Raw genomic sequence first — 20,549 nt, 5'->3', positions numbered from 1 at the left:
GGTGAGAGCCACACAAGTCAACCCATCCTGGATTCCCCTGGGTGTCTACTTTTAAAAATGTATAGGTTTTATAGGTTTCCCTGGGTGCCAGCAGAGCTAGGGTTCAAAATCTACAGCTAGGCTCTTTGCAAAAAAAGGTCAGTTCTCACTGTAAAAATGTGGTTTGTCCACGTTGCATTTTGGGCCATTTCCTGTCGCAGGCACTAGGCCTGCCCACACAAGTGAGGTACCATTTTTATCATAAGACTTTGGGGAATGCGGGGTGGGTGGAACTGTGTGGATCCACGCAGATTGAAGAGCTGTCCATGACAGAAATGTGAGGAAAATTTATTTTTTTCTCTACAAAGTTTGAGGTTTGCAAGGGATTCTGGGTAACAGAACCTGCTGAGAGCCAGACAAGTCACCCCATCCTGGATTTCCCTGGGTGTCCAGCTCTAAAAAATGTATAGGTTTGCTAGGTTTCCGCAGGTGCCGGCAGAGCTAGGGTTCAAAATCTACAGCTAGGCACTTTGCAAAAAAAAGGGTCAGTTTTCACGCTTTAGAAAAACAAACAACAGTGCCACACTATATCTGCCTGAGAAGTAGACAAGTCTTATATATAGGGGGGAGTACAAGCCACCCATAACCATAGCGTTTTGAGCAGTTTCCTGTCACGGCCACTAGACCTACCCACACATGTGAAGTAATATTTTTTAGGAAAACTTTGGGGAATGCGGGGTGCGTGAAATTTTGTGGATCCACGCAGATTCCAGAACTTTCATCACAGAAATGTAAGGAAAATGTGTATTTTTTTACAAAGTTTTAGGTTTGCAAGGCATTCTGGGTAACAGAACCTCACGGGAGCCACTCAAGTCACCCCATCCCAGATTCCTCTGGGTGTCTAGTTTTCAAAAATGTATAAGTTTGTAGGTTTCTCTAGGTGCTGGCTGATCTAGGGTTCAAAATCCACAGCTAGAAACTTTGCAAAAAAAGGGTCTGTTTTCGCTGTAAAAATGTGGAGTGTCCATGTTGCGTTTTGGGCCGTTTCCTGTCGTGGCCTCTAGGCCTACCCACACAAGTGAGATACGATTTTATCGGGAGACTTAGGGGACCACAGAATATAGACCAACTCTTATTACCTATTAACTTTCGATGCATTTCTGCCTTCCAAGTGTAAGACAATGTGTAATAAAGAAGTAACTTTGAAAAATGTCCTATAATTCACATGCTTGTATGTGTACCCACAATTTCGGAGATGTGCAAATAGCTACTGTTTCTAAAGTCTGTATTTTGTACCCATTATGGAAATACATAGGTGTCTTTCGTACCCATTTTTTATTTTTACTGTTTTTATTTTCCCAAATAAATTTCTATATACCCGGTACACAGTAAAAAACCATTGCAATACACTGCTCAGTTATTGGCTCTGGGTTCCTCAGGTTCTTGGTGAACCTACAAATCCTACATATCATCACAACCAGGAGGGTGCAGCGGATTGCTTTCAAATATCTGTCATACTTGGAAGTAGTTACAGGTGGGCTGTTTTTTTTTTTTAACTCATTTTCAATTTTTCCTATATTCAGCTGTTAGTTTCTAGAAAAAAACCCTGAAGTATCTACACAAGTGTCCCCTTGCTGAATTTAGAATGTTGTGTACCTTTCCGAAATGTATAGCTTTCCATGATCCATTATTGCTTTCATACCCATTTCTACCATTAACTGGAAAGAGGTTGAAAGCACAAAAAATTGCAAAAAAAGGCTATGTTCCTGTAAAATGCCAAAAATGTGTAAAAGATTTTGGTTTCCTGACAAAAGTCTGTCAGTCCCTGAAAGCTGGGAAGATGGTGATTTCAGCACCACAAACCCTTTGTTGATAGCGTTTGCAGGGGAAAAAACAGACGCTTTCTTCTGTAGCACATTTTTCCCATTAAAAAAAATAATAATAATTTATCTGTATTTTCCGGGTCTCCTCCAGGGGAATCAACAAACCCTGGGTACCTTTAAAATCCCCATGATGTTGGAAGAAATGAACGCAAATTTGGCGTGGATGCATTATGTGGTCAAAAAGTTACAGAGGCTCGAGCGCGAACAACCCCAAACAGCCAAAAAAAACACTTTGCTTGGGGGGACTAGCAGCGAAGGGGTTAAACCAAGAGTGGTTTTGAGATTTGAGCAGCAATATCTCCCTCACTGGTCACCGAATGTGGTCTCCAATAATGATGAAGGTGCCTTCATAGGTAGGACATGGACTAAAGGCACCAAGCAGTCTGTCCCTATCCCACTCTTCTCTTTAGAATAACAGACGGTATTAGGAACCGCTCCTGAGTGGGAGACTAAGCAACAGAAACAACTGATAACAAAACAGAAGTTGGGTATGAGGTCTGTAACCGCCTCCCTTGTAAATTCCAGTAAATGTAAATGAGTTATCATCAATAATGTGTGTCATGTAGAAGTCAATCAATCAATCAGTTGATTCGTAGAGCACTGCTTGTTACCCGTGAGGGTATCCAGGCACTGAAGTGTTGCTCACATCGGAGTGTGTCTTCAAAGAAAGAGATGCAGGAATAGTAGTGATGATTCCGGAAAAAGTCCTAGACTCCACTATAAAGCAGAAGACTGCAACAGCAAACTCTTTAAAGCTAAAGTCTAAAATAATAAATTAACCAATGACCTATGTAACTAAACTAAGGCCTCGTGATTTCTCAGGATACACAGGCAGACTGGCCATTGTGATCCATTTGTGAAGATGGGTACTTTACATGTCTTGACAGTCAGGACAGTCTCCACACCATTTTAGATTGGCAAGCGTGATTTTGTCTGCTCAAAGTACCTTAGTTCATGTGGTGAAATTATGCTACTTTAGAATTTTACTAAGGTTCTCCCTGCGTTCTGTCTGGTTTGAAGTGGAGCTCGGGTTCGCCTTTGTGGAGGTAATATTGTCCTGAAGAATTGATTTCACCCTTTGAGCGCTCCTTCTGGTAGTAGTAAGCTATTTATTGACAGCCCCAGCATTGTTCGGTCCAGGAGTCGCTTTTTGGCAGAGTTGGGTCATGCTGATAAGGAAAGCAATTGTACTGTTGGAGTTCACGTCCACGGAGCACTCCCACTAACAGACTGATGGACAGAGAATGTTTGCACTCCCCCTTTTATCCTTCATACCGTTTCTGCTTACCAATGACGTTTTCTGTCCTTCCACATTCAGGTTCTTGGCACTTGTGAGAATGGTGGGTGGCTGTTCATGAAATCTCGAGATGTTCTATTATGTTAACAAGGGAGGTAGTAAGCCTTTGTCCAAAAAAACATTGCTCTTTCGCCAAGCTGACATGGCACTTGCCTTCCAGCCTACCTTTTCCATCCTGATGTCTCCTGAGTCAGTAATAAGAATCAATACTCATGTTTTGCAACTCTTATGTTCTGTTCTCTGAGCCATCAACTCGTCACTCCTCTATATTTCTTCTTGTATTTCACAGGACATCTACTGCAGTGAGCCTTACATTACAAATTTCTAGTGCTATGAGTTTTTGTACTCGCAATTCTAGATCTGCTTGTTTCTAACCTGCAGTTCCAGTCTTACATAGCCTGAAGATTCCACTAAGAGTCCAAAAATATCTACAAGATTCGAACAGAATAGTATTTGTTTGAAATATATATGTTTTGTGTGCATCACGACCTTCCAGATCTTGTGAGCACTATCTAAATACCATTACGGTACGACACAAGCTACTAACCCTATCATATTGGTAGTGATTGCATGAGCACGCCTGATCATTGAGGTAGGTGTTAATATAATAAGTGGCAGATACACTGTACATAAACAGTAGTGATGAGAAAATGGTTTACCATCTTTGTGCTCGTATCAGGTGTCAGTAGAACGGATAGAAGGATTTCCTATGTAGGCTAGCCCAGCATATCATGCGTCTGCAGAATTCAAAATCTTTTTTTATTTGATGTTTAATATTGATTTTAGAATTGTTTGTCCTCTATTTATCAACTCAGTTTTGGTCGTGATTTGACACGTGAGCCCAAGTTGTAAACAATTGTGTTTTTGAAACTGGTATTTCTAGAAAATCTGTGATTTAGGAATCTGTATTGACTCATTTGCTCATTTAATTGCACTAGTGACTGATGGGGCCTGTTTTTGAGGCCAAGAGTAACTGCATGTCTGTTTGAAACAGGACTATTTCTGACGCAAGGAGTTCAATTCAAAATATGTTTACAGGAGACACTTCTTGATTTCCTAGATATATTGGGACCAGCCAGCAGAAGCCATCCACAACTGGATCCGTGGGCACGACAAGGTGCCTGGGGCTTGGACTGTGATCGATAACCAGGTAGGAGCACTCTACTACATTGATGATTTTTGTAGGAGTTTAGAACTATAACTAAATAATATTTATGTATTGCAGCAGACAACACAGTCATGAAAACCGGTAAATAACTATTTTGCACTCAATAGCATTGGCTTACTTCTCTGTGTGGTAGAAGTTAACTGTTTACCTTCCTTTAGGATCCCCAATCATCTACTACTCGCGAGGATACTAACACTTGGACATTGCATATTGCAACTTACATACTACATGCACTACTGCTGCTACTAACGGTAGTGGTATTTGGAGTTGCTGACATTTTAACAAGAATGATGAGGGCGTCCTAAATGCAATTAAATACTTCTACATTCTCTTCCTGTGCTCTGGCTAGACACAATGCCACCAATAATGCCTATCCGTGAATCAGTCATGCACCTCCATTTAAAAACAAATCACAATTTATTTTAGTGAGATCCAAAAATTAGATTATAATTCAATGGCATTTAGCAGTAAGCATCATAGTTTCCATTAGCAAGAATAATGTTTGTTGTACAGTTTTAGCAGTCATAAAGTTGAGCATTATGACGTAGGTCAAACTTTTCAGAAATGAATCGGATGCCGATTACTCACTAGGAATATGTCCTTGTGAAGGACAGCGAGCTTGCTTATTTTCTCCTGTGAGTGTTATCGATTCAGGGATCAGATTTTACTTGGTGAGCTAGTGGGACTAGCAGCATTTGCTGGCTTCATTCATACATTGCAATGCTCTCTGTGCAAAATGCCTGCATGTCTTCTGTTGAAAAGACTCAGTCAGGTAAGATTTCCAAGTCTTTATTAAGTTTAAATGCTAGCCACCAGCTCCTGCTGCCAGCCTGCAGTCATACTGGAACAAACTGAATAATCCATGGAGATAGAACTAAGTTAGCGCATGCAGCTACTTTGAAATATTACAACACATCCCCTTTACAGAGAAAACAAAAAGAAGATAATTGAAACAAAGATAACAGAAGAACCAATGTGGAAATTAAATAACAACTAGAACATTTCTATTTTTTATTTTTTTTTGGAAAACCTTTGTTTGACATTTCAACCAAGTACAAACACGGGCCTACAACCCCCAGGGCCGGCCGCTAAGCAGTTGCAACACAATAAAACAATCAAAACCCAGACTCAGCATCCCGGGGAGCGGATTCGCCACGTCCACCATACGTACTGGTTGTAAAACATATCAAGTTGGTAACAGGATAAAAAGGTTCCATTTTATAATATAAGATAGAAGGATCAGGTGCCATACAATATCTCAAGTTGCGAAAAAAAGGGGGGGGCGAAATAGCAATATGTCCACAGTTAAATCATCTTCGTGTAAGTCAGCGGCGTTAAAGCATACTATTCAGGATTTAAGCAAGCGTACAAATACAGTTCGCGCCAGCTGAATGTCCGCCCAGTAGCACTGAAACATCGCGAGAATTGTGGCACATATGAAACAGCAGAGATGGCCATAAAAATGAACCCATTACACTGACCCGGAAAGGAAGAAAAGAAAAGGGCAAAGAAAGGTGAGAAGAAAAAAGGCCATAGAAATAAACGAAAAACAAAACACCCATCCCCCCACCCTGCACCCCTGCAGATGACTACGGTCTACCCCCCTAGCAAGAACTGAGACCCGAAATATAGAAAGACCCAGAGAAAGACAGAAAGAAATTAAACCCCACCCAAAGAGGGGAAATGGAGGAGGGCTATCTTCAACGTGCTCCCGGTCTCTCCCTCCCGCCCTAACAAAGGGGTCCCCCCGAAACTGTCACATCTGAATAGTCCAAACTGAAAAAACATCCCGGGGGGAACCACCAACCCTGCCCCGGACTCCGTTAAGCTAATGAAGCAGTCCCGTTACCGATAAAACCACAATGAACAACCCAAACAACAGTCTCAGCCTTGGCCCCGTCGATCGAGTTCGCCGAATCCCTCAGACGAATAAAGCCCCATCATCAAAGTGTCAAAAGATACACAGAAGTGGTCGGAACATAGTTCAGTAGATGAAAAAAGAACAGTAGATCCCAAAGTAAGCAGCTGGTACCGACGATGTCCCTCCCCGTCTCTGAAGCCAGGCATTATCACATCCACCATCTTGATATACCGACTGGGGAGGGGGTTCGACACAATCCAAAACAGTTCACAGTACCAATTAAAAGGTTCCAGGATAGGGACAGCAGTTGAATGTTCCGACAGCTGCAAAACCGGGGATTCCAAAAAATTAGTTAAGTCACCTATCACAGCCCATTCAAGTAGATCCACTTCTGTAGGGGCAGGCACAGCTTCCAGCACCGGGTCTAATTGCGCCACTGGGGCGTTGATCAAAAGGCAAGCTGGCTGCCGGGTCTCGGGCATCGAGTCAGGATCCGGTCTCAGTCCTTCAAGTCCATCTGCCGCCGACAACAGGCCGCAGGTCCGAGCTGCCACAGTCGCCTGAAGTGCCTCTAGGGCCGCCAGCACCTCCCGCAATGACGGGCCACCTTGGGCCTGCTCCGCCCGGTTCCATAATTCTTCAGGCATAATGATCCCCACGGAGAGGCGCCTTCTCCGGGGTAAGATCAGCCGGAGCAGGACTGAGCCGTGAGGGACCAACCGTCAGCATGCATTAGTGCGCAACGAGACTCCAGCCCAAGGTGCGCCAGCGATGCAAGTGCCGGGCCTCCGGGTCAGGGCCCCTTGCAACACAGCACCGTGCGTCAATCGTCTCCTCACCTCCAACACAACACCAGGTTGCAGATGGTAGCAAAGCAATCCAAAAAATTTCGGAAGTTCCTGAGGCCAGACCCTGCCGCCCTCAACAGTCCGCTGTTGTTCAACTCAGACCCGGCTAAGCCAGCACTCGAGCCCACGGCTTCCAGACTGGGTTAGGCCACAAATCGGTCTTCGACGTTACTCAGCTCCACAATGTCAGAAAAACCCCGGGATCACGCCATTGGAGTGCAGATTAGTTCACACACACGGATCCGGGGCAGGAAATCAGGATAAGTGACAGGATCTTGGAGCGTAAGACGGAGGTCAGCGGAGCCGGGAGACTATGCGGCCATCTTGCTTGCTGTCGTAGCTCCTCTGTGAACTAGAACATTTCTAATAAAACATGGTAAATTAAAAATAATTGTGAGCAGATGTAATAATACTTTTGATAAAGAAATTAAGACATTTTATAGTCCTCATATTTTTTTGGAAGACAATGTGACCTGGAAGGGTATGAAGAAGAGCCTCAATTGGGAAGTGCCGCAGATGAAGGTTAAACATCTGGACAAAATGGAAACAAAGATTTATCACCTTGACACTTCACCAAACGAGACATACTCCATTTACCGCCATTATGTACAGTGACAACATTTTTAAATACTGCAACAATAACAAAAGGTCCCATGTAATCAGAGATACCTTTCTTGTGCCAGTGTGGTCTCTTGACCCAAACCCATTCTCCAATTTTCCATTTAACAATTTTTGTAGATTTGTTTTCATTAAATCTTTGTTTATATGAGTCCTGATACAATTTGATATTTTCACTCACCTCTTCCCCACTTAGAACAGGACTATCAATTGGAGGTACCAATTTGGATTGAGCTTTGAAGAAGCAACCCTGCCACATAATATCTGAAATGGAGACCTTTGTAAAATACCGTTAACAGCAGTACGATGGGCCCACCATGTATCTCTTAAAATTCCTTTCAAGGGAAGTCTTGACACCACCTCTCTTTGTACGCATGCCTTAACTACTCTGTTCATGCGTTCTGCTAATCCATTAGCTTGTGGCGAATACAGGGCAGTTCTCTGATGTATTATGCCATACTCATCCAAAAACTCATTTCCTGTTAAACAAACTGGAGACCATTGTCAGTAACAATGTACTTTGGAACTCCTTTTGCAGCAAATTATCTTTAAGAAAATCAATCACTGCTCTTGTACTTACTGAGCTGACACACCTGGTAGAAACCAATTTTAAAGAATAATATACTAACATGATTACAAATCTGTCACCTGGACCTAACAGTTCAAAAGTTCCCATTAAATCTAATCCAAGTTTCACCCATGGTTCTTTGGGAACATTAACAGGAGAAAGAGGAGTGCTGCTAACAACACTGGATTTATCACAAGATCCACATTTATTGCACTCCTTGACCACTATTTCAACTTACCCATCCATTTTTGGCCACCAATATCGTTCTCGTAAGCGAGTCTTGGTAAGGCTTCTTCCAAGGTGTCCTTCATGGGCCAAATTAATTAATCTAGATCTAAGCGCTTGAGGAAGAATTACTCTTTCTCCATGCATGAGTTGTCCCTAAGAGAGAGTAAGTTCATCCCTGACTGCCCAAAAGGGAAGTAAATCAGAGTCTATATTTTTGCTATTTGGCCAACCTTCAATGACAAGACGTGTTAAGGATGGAAATAAAGGATCTTCCAACCTCAAACTTTCCCATTCACACTCAGGAATGGTGGATTCCTTTACCCAAGCAACACTGAACGTATCAATGTCAAGCAAATTCTCAGTATCCTAAACAGGCATTCTTGACAGGCAATCCGCCACCTTGTTAGCCTTGCCAGGAAGATACTCCACAGAAAAGTTGTACTCTTCAAGACCTTCGCTCCAAAGCTTTAATCTCTGAGTCAGTCTTTCACTCTCCATAGAGGAAATACTTTCACTAAAGGTCAATGATCTGATCTAACCACAAAAGGAATGCCCCATAAATAGAACTTAAAATGTTTGACACCCCACACTATGGCTAAAGCTTCCCTTTCAATGCAAGAATAATGCTGTTCTGTTTTTTTTAAAGCCCTGGAGGCAAATACCACAACCCTTTCTTCACCACATACTACTTGCGAAAGTACTGCCCCAAGACAACTCAAACTGGCATCAGTAGTGAGAATTGTTTTTTTTATTGGAGTCAAAATAACCCAAAGTAGGCATTTTCCCGATGGTTTGTTTGATAAGGTTGAATGTGGATGCACACTCAGGAGACCAAGGAAAATGCACACCATTTCTTAGCAAAAATTCTGATGGTTTCAATAATGGATGCAAAACCTTGAATACATTTTGAATAAAATTCTGCGAGGCCCAGAAAAGACCTGACTTGTTCTCTACCTGTTGGGGCAGGAGCATCAACAATACTCTTTGCTAAGTCTAATTTAGGTTGAATGCCCTCCCCCGATATCACATGCCCTAAATATGTTACTGAAGACGCACCAAATTTACATTTCTTGCGATTCACAGTTAAACCACTGTCAGGTGCCATACACTCAGACATAATAATAAGGCGAACAGATGTAGATACAGGATAGATACTAAGCAGTGAAGAAATGGCTGAGACGCCTACGCCAATGTATGAGAAACAGGATGTGCCACAGTACAATGTACGATCACATTAAGCGGTACAAAAGGGGGTGGTGATGGACGGAGCATCTGAATCAATCAAACACTCACACCCAGTCAAAAGATCAGGGTTTAATCCATCATTGTTCTTTAGCCCACTCTGCTGCCCCAGTTTAGACATGGATATATGCAAATCAGTCTGACCCTGTGCCTCATGGGAACAGTCCAGCCCGAACTGCCAAGCCACGTCTTCCCTGGACCGGAAACAAGCTTCGCATTCCAGCTGTCTTCAGCCCGGCTTGCTTGAATCCAGTGGCAAAGTGAGCAAGGGACTCACGTCTGAGCATGCCCTGTCACACTTATGGCGGCCAAAAGGGGATGGTGATGGACAGAGCATCTAAATCAATCAAACACTCACACCCAGTCAAAAGATCCGGGTTTAATCCATCACCGTTCTTTAGCCCACTCTGCCACCCCAGTTCAGACATGGCTATATGCAAATCAGTCTGACCCTGTGCCTCATGGGAACAGTCCAGCCCGAACTGCCAAGCCACGTCTTCCCTGGACCGGAAACAAGCTTCACATTAAGCGCAAGCTCTCGGAGTGTGCCCACCCATAAAATCAGGATAATAGAAGAAGCATGAGCACCAGGTACTGGAATACCAACAAAGTCAGGATATTCCACCAACTATACTTATAAAAGGAAATTGAAAGAGAGTGTGAAGAAAAAGAAACCATAAAAACTAAAATGAAGACAAAACAATAAACCCATCCCCCACCCTGCACCCCTGCATATGGCTATCGCCTAACCCCAACTAGCAGTGTGCCTGTCGCCCCAACTAACTAAATTCTAAAAGTAGAAAATGGAGGAAGGCCTCTTCATACATGCCCCCGGTCTCCGCTCCCCCCGCCTAAGCCAAGAATCCCCAGACTAAGGTCTTGAAATCTATTAAGCTGCAAATACGTAGCGCAACAGGGGAAACTCCAAACACCGCCCAACCTCCCGAACGCATCATGGTTGCAAACCCCGTGTCCAGTAATATCCGATGGCAAGCTCAATCACACAGTCTCATCCTTGACCCTTCCGATCAAACATGTGAGCCCCTTCTGGACAAACAGTCGCTTCCGCAGGATAGTCAATGCACGAAAAAGCTGTAGCAAAGTTCAAACCGAGACGAAGCAGAGAGATGAAAGTGTTGAGAACTCTGCTAAGTCCAAAGAATCCCCACACCGTCATGGATTCCCAAGGTTATTTCGTCCGCCATTTTAGCGGTGCCGCTATATAGGGGAGTGACGCAGTTTCAAACTAACAGTTCCCATCAAAAGTCTCCAGAAAGGGAGCATCAAGTAGTCCTTCCATAGTCTGCAACGATCGTAGGCCTGACAATCCAATTGCGGCATCAAGCTTGCTCTCAGCACCCAAAACACTAGTCAGAGGCTCCAACGCCTCCCATAGTACGGGGTCTGCTTCCTCCATCGAAGTGGCCATCTTGGGAATCTCGAGTCGTTTCGTTTCTTGTAGTGGACCAGGGTCCGGTTCCATCCGCCCAGTTCCAGACAAAAACACTATCATTTTATGGATGTGGGCTTCAACGCAAACATGAAGTGACCCTATGGCTGCCAACCCAGTTCGTAGTGACGGGTCGCTCTCAGTCCGCTCCACAACATCTCGCTCAGTTACGGTCATATTCGCGTCCACAGAGAGCCCGGTCTCCCCGGGGAGAATAGGTGGATGCGGAACGGACGACTTCAGAGGGGGACTTATCGTTGGGGACAATAACAATCCAGACTCAGCCACCGCAGGTGGAGATCCCAACCCAGCGAACACCGGCGGGGCCCTAACCGGGCCAGGGACCCCCGTCCACCGCTCCAATTGTGCGTCGTCACCCCTCCTTCGATAATCACCAATTCAGCCAACCATCGTCAAATTCAGTCCAAGAAATGTTTTTCACCTCGGTAGACCTGACCCTGTCACACAACTACAGCCGATGTTGTTCAACTGAACAGACCCCGGCTTCCAGGCTGATCTAGGCCGCAAACTGCCACACGACGTACCTTTGTCTACCAAACTGGTAGAAATCTCGGGATTGCACCGTTAAGCTCCAGTCCGGTTCATACACACGGAGGCAGGGCGCAAAAACAGGATAAATAACAGGATCTTCTGGCAGGAGTTGGAGGTCGGCAGAGCCGGGAGCTTACGCGGCCATCTTGTTTGCTGGCGTAGCTCCTCCCGCATTTGGAACTCCTTTTAAAACCAATTTCATTATTCGTTGAAAGCAAGCAGCCGTGCAGGCCAACCCAAATGGCATTCAGATAAAAAGGAAGGCCCCCAGTGGTGTAACGAACGATGTGAGATGTTTGGAATCCGGAAGGAGGGGAACTTGATGGTACGCTGAAGATAAGTCTAGGACGCTGAAGCCTTTTGCACCATCAAGTATGGTGATCGATTCAGAGATATTAGGAAGTGGTTGACGATCTACCCATACCCATTTGTTTAGACTTCTCAAATCAATACACATCCTAATACTCTTTCCTCCATCCTTTGGGGCCAAAACCACTGGGGCCAACCATTCCGAGGATTCGATTTCCTCAATGATGTTAAGAGAAACTAACCTTTTAAGTTCACACCCCAGAGGTTCCAACATCATATTGAGAACCTTCCTGACTTTGTGTACTACAGGTAGAGCCTTTTCCTCAAGTATAATTCAGTGTTCAAAATTTTTAATTAGACCTAAATTATCTGTGAAAACTTGGGGAAACTCATCAAAAAACTTTTTGGAAGCTAAATTGTAATCCACTAACATGACTTGTTCTGAAGGACATCTGGCATTGGGATTTAAAATTATTCCCAAATCTTTTTGATGCCTCCAACCAAGGAGGTTGTCACCTCGTTTTGCCACATAAATTTTCCCAATTATTTCTCTACCTTTAAAGTGAATTTTTAAAATGGCATAACCAGTTACATCAATGTGAGACCCTCCATAACTTACAGGATTAATGTCAGAAGTAAATAGTTCAAGTTCAGGAAAAGTCTTGTCCCAAATTTCATTTCGAATCATAGTAAAAGGGGAACCTGAGTCAGCCAAAACAATAAATGATTTATCTCCAATCATAACATCACATTCTCGTATGTGAATTTGCTCAGCTTCAACCATGACATCATTTCTTACACTTAGCATAGTTATTTTGGCTGAGACATTTGTTCCAACACTCATGTGTAATATCAACAGTGCGTACTTTCTCTCCCGATTTGCACACCCTTGCATAATGACCTTTTATTCCACATTTTAAGCAAGTGGTATTTCTAGCATAACATTGAGGATAATTGGAAGAATGATTATTACTGCCGCATCTGTAACATTTCATTTTTGAAAAATCTGAACAGTCTTTGGTCTAGGACCACAAGTGACTTTGGAAACTTTATCCACATCTTCATGAGGATGATTAGAACAAGAACATTGTTCTTTTTGAGATACTTCATGAATACTACTAGGTGTCGGAGTATCATCAGGAGTAGATTTTTGGATTTTCATTTCTTTGACCCAGCCAGACGTATTTTCCATTCCTTCAACTATAGCTACAGCTTCTTTGCAAGAAGGATTTTTGGAAAGAAGTTTTTCTTGGACTCTAGGGCTGTTAGTACACCTAACAAGTTGGTCACGAATCAATGACTCCGTTAAATCCCCAAATTCGCAAGTGCGAGCAAGAGTTTTGAGAGATGCTACATAGTTACCAACTTTTTCATTGTGTTCTTGAACTCTCATAAAGAATTTGTCTTTCTAACACAACGTTAATACGAGGTCCAAAATATTTTTCTAACATTTTCATGGACATGTCAAAAACATCAGAAGCATCACCACTGCCTTCACCAATAGGGATTACATTGAATCTTTCATAAATGTTGCGTCCTTCGACCCCTAGATTATGGAGAAAAATTGCTTGTTTCCTGTAAGCAGAGAATTTTTCACCTCTAATTGCAACAAGATGGGAGTCAAATAAGATTTTCCATCGTTTCCATGGCAAAAGTGGTTCACCTTTTTCACACACGAAAGGAGGTGGTTGACTCATGCTAGTAGCAGACATTGCAATAGAAAACAATGTACTATGACTTGTAATTTGAGAAAATTGTGTATGGATAATAAAAATACACAGAGAAACTGCTAAAATTGAAATGTAGAAATCAGTTCGTAAAATTCCCAACGTAGAAGTTTAAAAAGGTACACAAAGAGGCAAAGCACAATTGTAAATTATCAGTAAATGACTTGTCATAAATAAGAAAGGATAAAGGCAGTATGAGAGCAGTTGTATTAGTCAATAATAAAAAGAGATCACATTTGGAGGTACAGACAAAAAGTAATAAAGTTGCTCCTAAAAATATCTCTCTGAAGTATAAGTTGGGCTTCAGAGGTGGTTGTTACACCCAGTTGGTAAATCCAATGATATGCGAGTTACTAGGAAAATCCTGATGAAAGATCTCAAAAATCAGCAAAGTAAGATAATCGTAGCGCAAGCAGAATGGCAGCTCAGCTGAAAACTGATAAAATCATACCTGAAATTGATCGTATAATTCAGAGTATGAGCATCGTTGAGTGAAGAAGCTCTGTTGAGTTCGTGAAAGTGTTGTTGCTATAGCACCTTGAAGCAACAAAATGGCCACAAGTATGCAATTTCACGTTACGTGACGTGCGTTATGACAAGCATGCATGCGTGATGACACGGGTGATGATGAGCAAGAGATGACGAGGTTCAATACGTAATGAGCCTCGTCTCGAGCTACTCACCACGAAAACAGGGAAAAGCTTAAAAAATTCCCAACATTGGAGCGGAACGTCGGAGAATGTCAGGAATCGCAGGAGGTAAACCGTTGAGGATGGCAAATCTACACTGCTTCACTCGTCTCACCATAAAGCACCGTGAGGTGAAGTCATCTGTGAAGTTGCCGGGCTTTGTCAGATTTTTCGGAATGGGGAGAGCCGGTGGCAACTTGTCCCCAGCAGGTTTTCCCTCATCGCCAGTGTTGAAAAGACTCAGTCAGGTAAGATTTCCAAGTCTTTATTAAGTTTAAACGCCAGCCACCAGCTCCTGCTGCCAGCCTGCAGTTGAATTGAATTGAAGGTAGATTTATAGAGCGCGAATTGCTGCCCGACAGGCGTCCAAGCGCTAGAAGTAACCAAAGGAGACCTCGTGGGGTGGCTAGCAGAGAGTCAGTGGGGAGAGTTAAATAAGAAAGTCTTTAACTGCTTGCGGAATGAAGAGAGGTTGGGGTTGGCTCTGAGATGTAGGGGAAGAGTGTTCCAGGTCTTGGAGGCATTGTAGGAGAATGTCCTGCCACCAGACCTAGTCTTTTTTATTCTGGGGACCTTGGCCATAAAAGTCTGACTTGAGCGGAGATTTCTGTTGGGTTGGTAGTGGGTGACTAAGTCACGGGTAATCACAGGGCCTGTGTCCCAGAAAGCCTGATGGGCAATGCATATGGCCTTGAAGAGGATCCTCTGGCGCACTGGCAGCCAATGGAGGCTGACCAGACCGGCTTTCACTGATTGCCTACGAGGAAGCTCGAGCAGTGAGCGAGCTGCACAGTTCTGCACTGTCTGGAGTCTGCGTAGGGTGTAATCTGGAGCGCCAAGGTAGAGGACGTTGTTAAAGTCTAGGCGAGACTGTATTAGACCCTGGATAGCTATCTGCTTAGCTTCCATGGATAGTAGGGGGAGGATTTTCTTTAGCATCCTGAGGAGGCCGAAACAGGTGGCTGACAGTTTTGTGGCCTGGGTGTTGAATGAGAGGGTACCGTCCAGCCACACCCCAAGGCTCTTGATGTTATCCTTGGGTGCTGGAGGGGGGCCTAAACAGGGGGGCCACAAGGAGTTGAAGCTGGGGTTCGAGGGGCCCAGGAGCATCAGCTCCGTGTTGTCCCCATTTAATTTGAGGGATGATGAGGACATCCAGTTCTTTACTTCCTCTAGGCACTCTCTAAGTCCACCTAACATTGGCGTGTTGGCCTCTTGCGCCAATGAGACCACCAGCTGGGTGTCGTCCGCGTAAGAAATAATCTTAACCCCAAATGGGCGGACGACCTCAGCCAGTGGCCTCATATAGATGTTGAAAAGAGCGGGGCTTAAAGAGGATCCCTGTGGGACTCCACACCTTAGTGGTCTACTATTGGATACAGACTCACCATCAAAAACTCGCAAGGATCTGTCCTCCAGGAAGGATTTGAACCAGAGCCAGGCTTGGTCCTTGATTCCGACACTAGACAGACGGTACAGCAGGGTGTCATGGCTGACCGTGTCGAATGCCGCACTGAGGTCAAGGAGGATCACTGCCACTGATCCTCCTTGATCCAGGATTTTTCTGGATTCTCAGTGACCATAAGGAGGGCGGACTCGGTTCCGTGTTTGGGTCTAAAGCCCATTTGGGTAGGGTCTAACAGTTGGTGGTCTTCTAGGAAATTCACCAGATGGAGATTAATGTATCTTTCCAGGATTTTGCTCACCCATGGGAGCAGGGAGTTAGGACGGTAGTTGCTGAAATCTAAGGGGTCCAAGTTGTTTTTTTTTAGTAATGCTCGGACCATGGCCCGTTTCCAAACAGGAGGGACCGTGCCGGAGGTGATAGATGCATTCAGGACATCCATAATGGTTGGCAGCGTATACTGGAACAAACTGAATCATATGGAATGCATCCATGGAGATAGAACTAAGTCAGTGCATGCAGCTATTTTGAAACATTACAACACATCTTCATTATCAGTACAACAAACACCAAGAAGACAAAATCCAGAGAGAAAAACTAAACCTCTCAAAAATGACAGGATAGAGCCCCATTCTGACCCTATGTTTCGCCAAAGTGCACACCTCTTCTGAAACCATCAGATTCACGATGCATCCCATAGTGATTAGCTGAACATCTTCAATGGATGCTAGACTTACTATTTCTTGTGACATTAAAGTAATAAAATATGCCACTGTTTTTAAAACCACATCTCTCGCCAAGCTTGTGCTTTGTATCAGATTGAACTCATGTTGTCACCGATGTGTCGGATTTGATATTCTGGGATCTTTCTTAAATAACATTTCGTGATGATCACACCCATTCGGTTTCCTGCAGGATTTGAATACCAAACATGGCTTTTGATTTTAGGTTTGATCTTTGATTCTTATGTTCTGTTCTCCTCATACATAAAACAAACATAATAAATCCATGTTTTAATGGGTTCTCCCTGAAATAAAAGTTCACCAGGCCCCACTTTCCTGCCAGCTAGTAGGGGAATATCCTATCTCTTAATCAACAGGTGTGTGAATTTCGTCAGTGTTTTCCCAATGGAATTTTGGAATGAATGTTACAAATAAATACAAGCTCCTTCTGATGTTGTTGTATAACTAAGGCATATCCAAACGAAGGAAGCAATATTCCCACTGTCAGGCGTGCCTTTGAAACTGAAACGAAGAAAAGACATTGCAAAGCAAAAGTAATAGGGCGCGATTTTTAGATGCAGCACAAGACAGATATTAAAACAAGGAATTGTATGTGAACAAATAATGCAGTCAAAGTTTGGTTCAGCCCTCGAACAGAGATGTCATATAATTAGAGACCAAAGATTTATAGGTGTCTCTGGTGATGCAATATAAAGCAAATACTTGGGGTGAGTGTCACTGTGACCCAGCATCCCACATGAAGATTGGTCGCCAGGGTCAGCGTTCCTCTAGTGTTCCCCTGAGCTTCACACACCTCTAACTGAGAAGTGTCCACCACAAGTTTTCCCAATTACGGGGGACTCCAGCTCTAACGACCTCTTCTGCACGAGCACCTATGTCATGTAATGGCAGGAGCACCCATGTCATGTAATGGCACGAGCACCTATATCATGAAACCACACAAGCACGTATGTCATGAGCACCCATATCATGTAATGACACGAGCACTCGTGTCATGTAATGACACGAGCACCTGTGCCATGTAATGACACAAGCACCCTGTCATGTAATGCCACAAGCACCCATGTCATCTAATAACAGGAACACCCATGTCATGTAATGACAGGAACACCCATGTCAAGTAATGACAGGGGCACCTATGTCTTGTAATGGCACGTGCACCTATGTCATGTAATGACGGAAACACCCTTGCCATGTAATGACAGGAGCACCTATGTCATGTAATGCCACAAGCACCCATTTCATGTAATGACGGGTGCACCCAGGAGCACCTATGTCTTGTAATGACGAGTGCACCCATGTTATGTAATGACACGAGCACCCATGTTGTGTAATGGCACGAGCACCCATGTTGTGTAATGGCACGAGCACCCATGTTGTGTAATGGCACGAGCACCCATGTTGTGTAATGGCACGAGCACCCATGTCCTGTAATGACATGAGCACCCATGTCATGTAATGACATGAGCACCTGTCATGTAATGACATGAGCACCATTGTCATGTAATGGCGTGAGCATCAGTGTCATGTAATGGCACGAGCACCCATGTTGTCTATGGCCTCGAGCATTCAAAACTAATAAGCCTCCCTTCCTTTGCTTCCTTTAACAGAGCACCAAACGATAGGCCGGGGCAGAGGATAATGTTGTAGGCTTCGCTTCGGACCTTTGGAATGAGGAATTGTACACTAATGAACCCCGTGATCCAGGCACAGGCTCCTAATTCTTCCCATTGCTGCACTGGAAGCCAGTGAAGGAGTCTCAATACATGAGGTTACTGCTGAGATCCTGTAGGAAGTATCACGACTTCTAAACATTTCCCACAACTTCTTTAACAAAGCAAGATAATGTTGGATCTGCTATTTGTTGTCAGAGAGCTCGGGGGAACAACATAAAACCCTGGTTTCTGTCCATGGCAACCAGAATAGTGTAGATGATGATATTTGCTGGCCTAAGTAATGGTGGTCCCCCAGTGGCCTCAGTGCTGCCAGCCACCCTGACATATGTTTGACTGAGGAGGCACTGATGTAGTCCCTAATGCCTTGCATGCGTTATTGGAATAATCAAGCGGAGAAAGAAACCGAAGCCCCTGCCCCCAAAGGACTGTGACCTAAAGTCTATGACTAAATAACACATTGATTTAATTCCAATACATTTGTATGATCACCTATTCTAAGAGTTTACTCAGAAGTGTGTTATCTTGGTGAATGTCACGTGAAGTGAGAGTATTTGATTATGTATTTGTTAATGCTGAAATGAAAAGCAACTTAAAGAGCTGAACAGAACTGGGCTAATTAGTAGAAAAAGCATTGACAGCATGTAGATTAGCCACATCGACCTGAAATAGTAACTACAAGAAATAAGTTCACTAGCATCCGTTCTCTTTCGGACATTACTACTGCACATGCTGCACTAATGGCAATAGTAAATTAATAAATAAGCTCCCACAATTTGCCCCCCTCCTCTGGGCCATCTCTCAGATTTCCATGGATCTGACTCCTTTCCTCTTTCTCCTGGGTCTTTACTTTGAGGTGCCAGGGGTCCAGACTATCAGGGCTCTGCATTTGAATGCAACCCTACTGTCTAACTCTCTGCAACCTCCTCACTCACCTGAAAGGACATCTGCCCATGCTATATAATTTTAAAAAATAACAGTTCCCAGTTGTCTTTGTTTTAAAAAAACAAATCTGGATGGTTAATACAGCTAAAAGAGGGACAGACAGGTAAAAAAACAATCAGGCCTTCTCAACAGAGAAAATGTAATTATGTGCAGTTGGTAAATCACCAAATGCAGTTGCTGCTTGGGTGCCTGCGTACACTTTAATGTATGTTGTCATTAAAGCTTCATGGTGACAAAGATGTACTCTTCTTGAGAGGTAATATATGGTTGTTATCAACTGAGATCTGCAATTCCTAATTTGAATGGACACTTTAAAAAAATGTTTGCACTAGGTACAGTCTGAGTACCTATTGCTAAAATATATGCTTTAAGAGCAATTATTTTAACTTTAAGACTAAGGGTCTGATTTAGATCGTGGCAGACCGGTTACTCTACAACAGTGACTGGGATTTATATTTCGGCGGACAGGATATCCATCACTGTTTTGACTGAAAAACACGACCCCCAGGATCTAAATCAGGCCCTAAGTTATTGTGCCACAGCCTATCTAATACTGTGTGTGCAGTGTAACCTTACTCACTTATACACAGTGCTTTCTGTCACAAACTGGGACTTATACACAAGTCACTTTTCCTCTGCTTCAACCAGGATGCAATTATGTGACTCTCTGCTCATAGGCTGCAACATCTCCAGTGATTAAATTAACCAATAAAGGATCGATTAGTTTAACTTGCATTCATTTTTTTCATTTAACGTTTGTGGGCTATTTTGTGTGCAGTAACCGAAAAGTGAAAGAACAACAAACTAGTTACAGAATATTTTGTTGTTTTCAGCCATGTCTTTGAATCTGACACCACACTTAATGACCCACAGAGCAGATTGGCCTTTTACCCCATTGGGCATTTCCCCTGTGGGCTGGAGTCATTGAAGGGCGGTTTTGAAAGCTCAGTGCGACTAAGCGTGTCTCTTCACTTTCCCTAATTTCCTCCAGCTTAATTGCAGCAGAGGGTGCCCTCAAAAGCAAGAGGAAAGGAGAGCAAAAGAGAAGGAGATGAAGAGAAAGAGCTTCGAGAGAGAAGAGTGGGTAGCAAGAGAATGGATGGATGGAAAGAGAGATCAAAGAGAGGAAGAGAGTGGGGCAAGGTTGAGCTGTTTTGCATGGGCTGCTTTTGGTTCCCAAGACCTGTAGTGAATGACCCCTGCCCCCACGGCACTCCGGATCACAGACCCAGTGCTTTATATGCACTTCAGCCACCGTAAAGGAAGACCACCTGGCAACGTGTCAAATAAACTAAGTTGCACATCCAGGCCATCTTCATTTAAAATTGCTTGCAGAGGCATCTGCGCCCCCTGGGAATACAGCC

General features: G+C 43.7%; 1 protein-coding gene across 1 annotated transcript in view; it reads left to right on the top strand.

Moving 5' to 3' along the window:
- The window catches only part of LOC147663684 (mitochondrial 10-formyltetrahydrofolate dehydrogenase-like), a gene marked incomplete at its 3' end in the record, with an annotated part of 293,187 nt that overhangs the window by 228,736 nt on the left and 43,902 nt on the right, over positions 1-20,549 (top strand). Inside the window, exon 6 of the mRNA XM_086950265.1 lies at positions 4,220-4,309. Coding sequence (XP_086806391.1) covers positions 4,220-4,309 — 90 coding nt within the window. The remainder of the gene's footprint in view (positions 1-4,219; positions 4,310-20,549) is intronic.

Source organism: Lissotriton vulgaris, unplaced genomic scaffold (genome assembly GCF_964263255.1).
Source record: "Lissotriton vulgaris unplaced genomic scaffold, aLisVul1.2 SCAFFOLD_1986, whole genome shotgun sequence".
Classification (NCBI taxonomy): Eukaryota; Metazoa; Chordata; class Amphibia; order Caudata; family Salamandridae; genus Lissotriton; species Lissotriton vulgaris.
The sequence above is the reverse complement of the archived record's forward strand: the minus strand, read 5'-3'. Positions and strand labels throughout refer to the sequence as shown.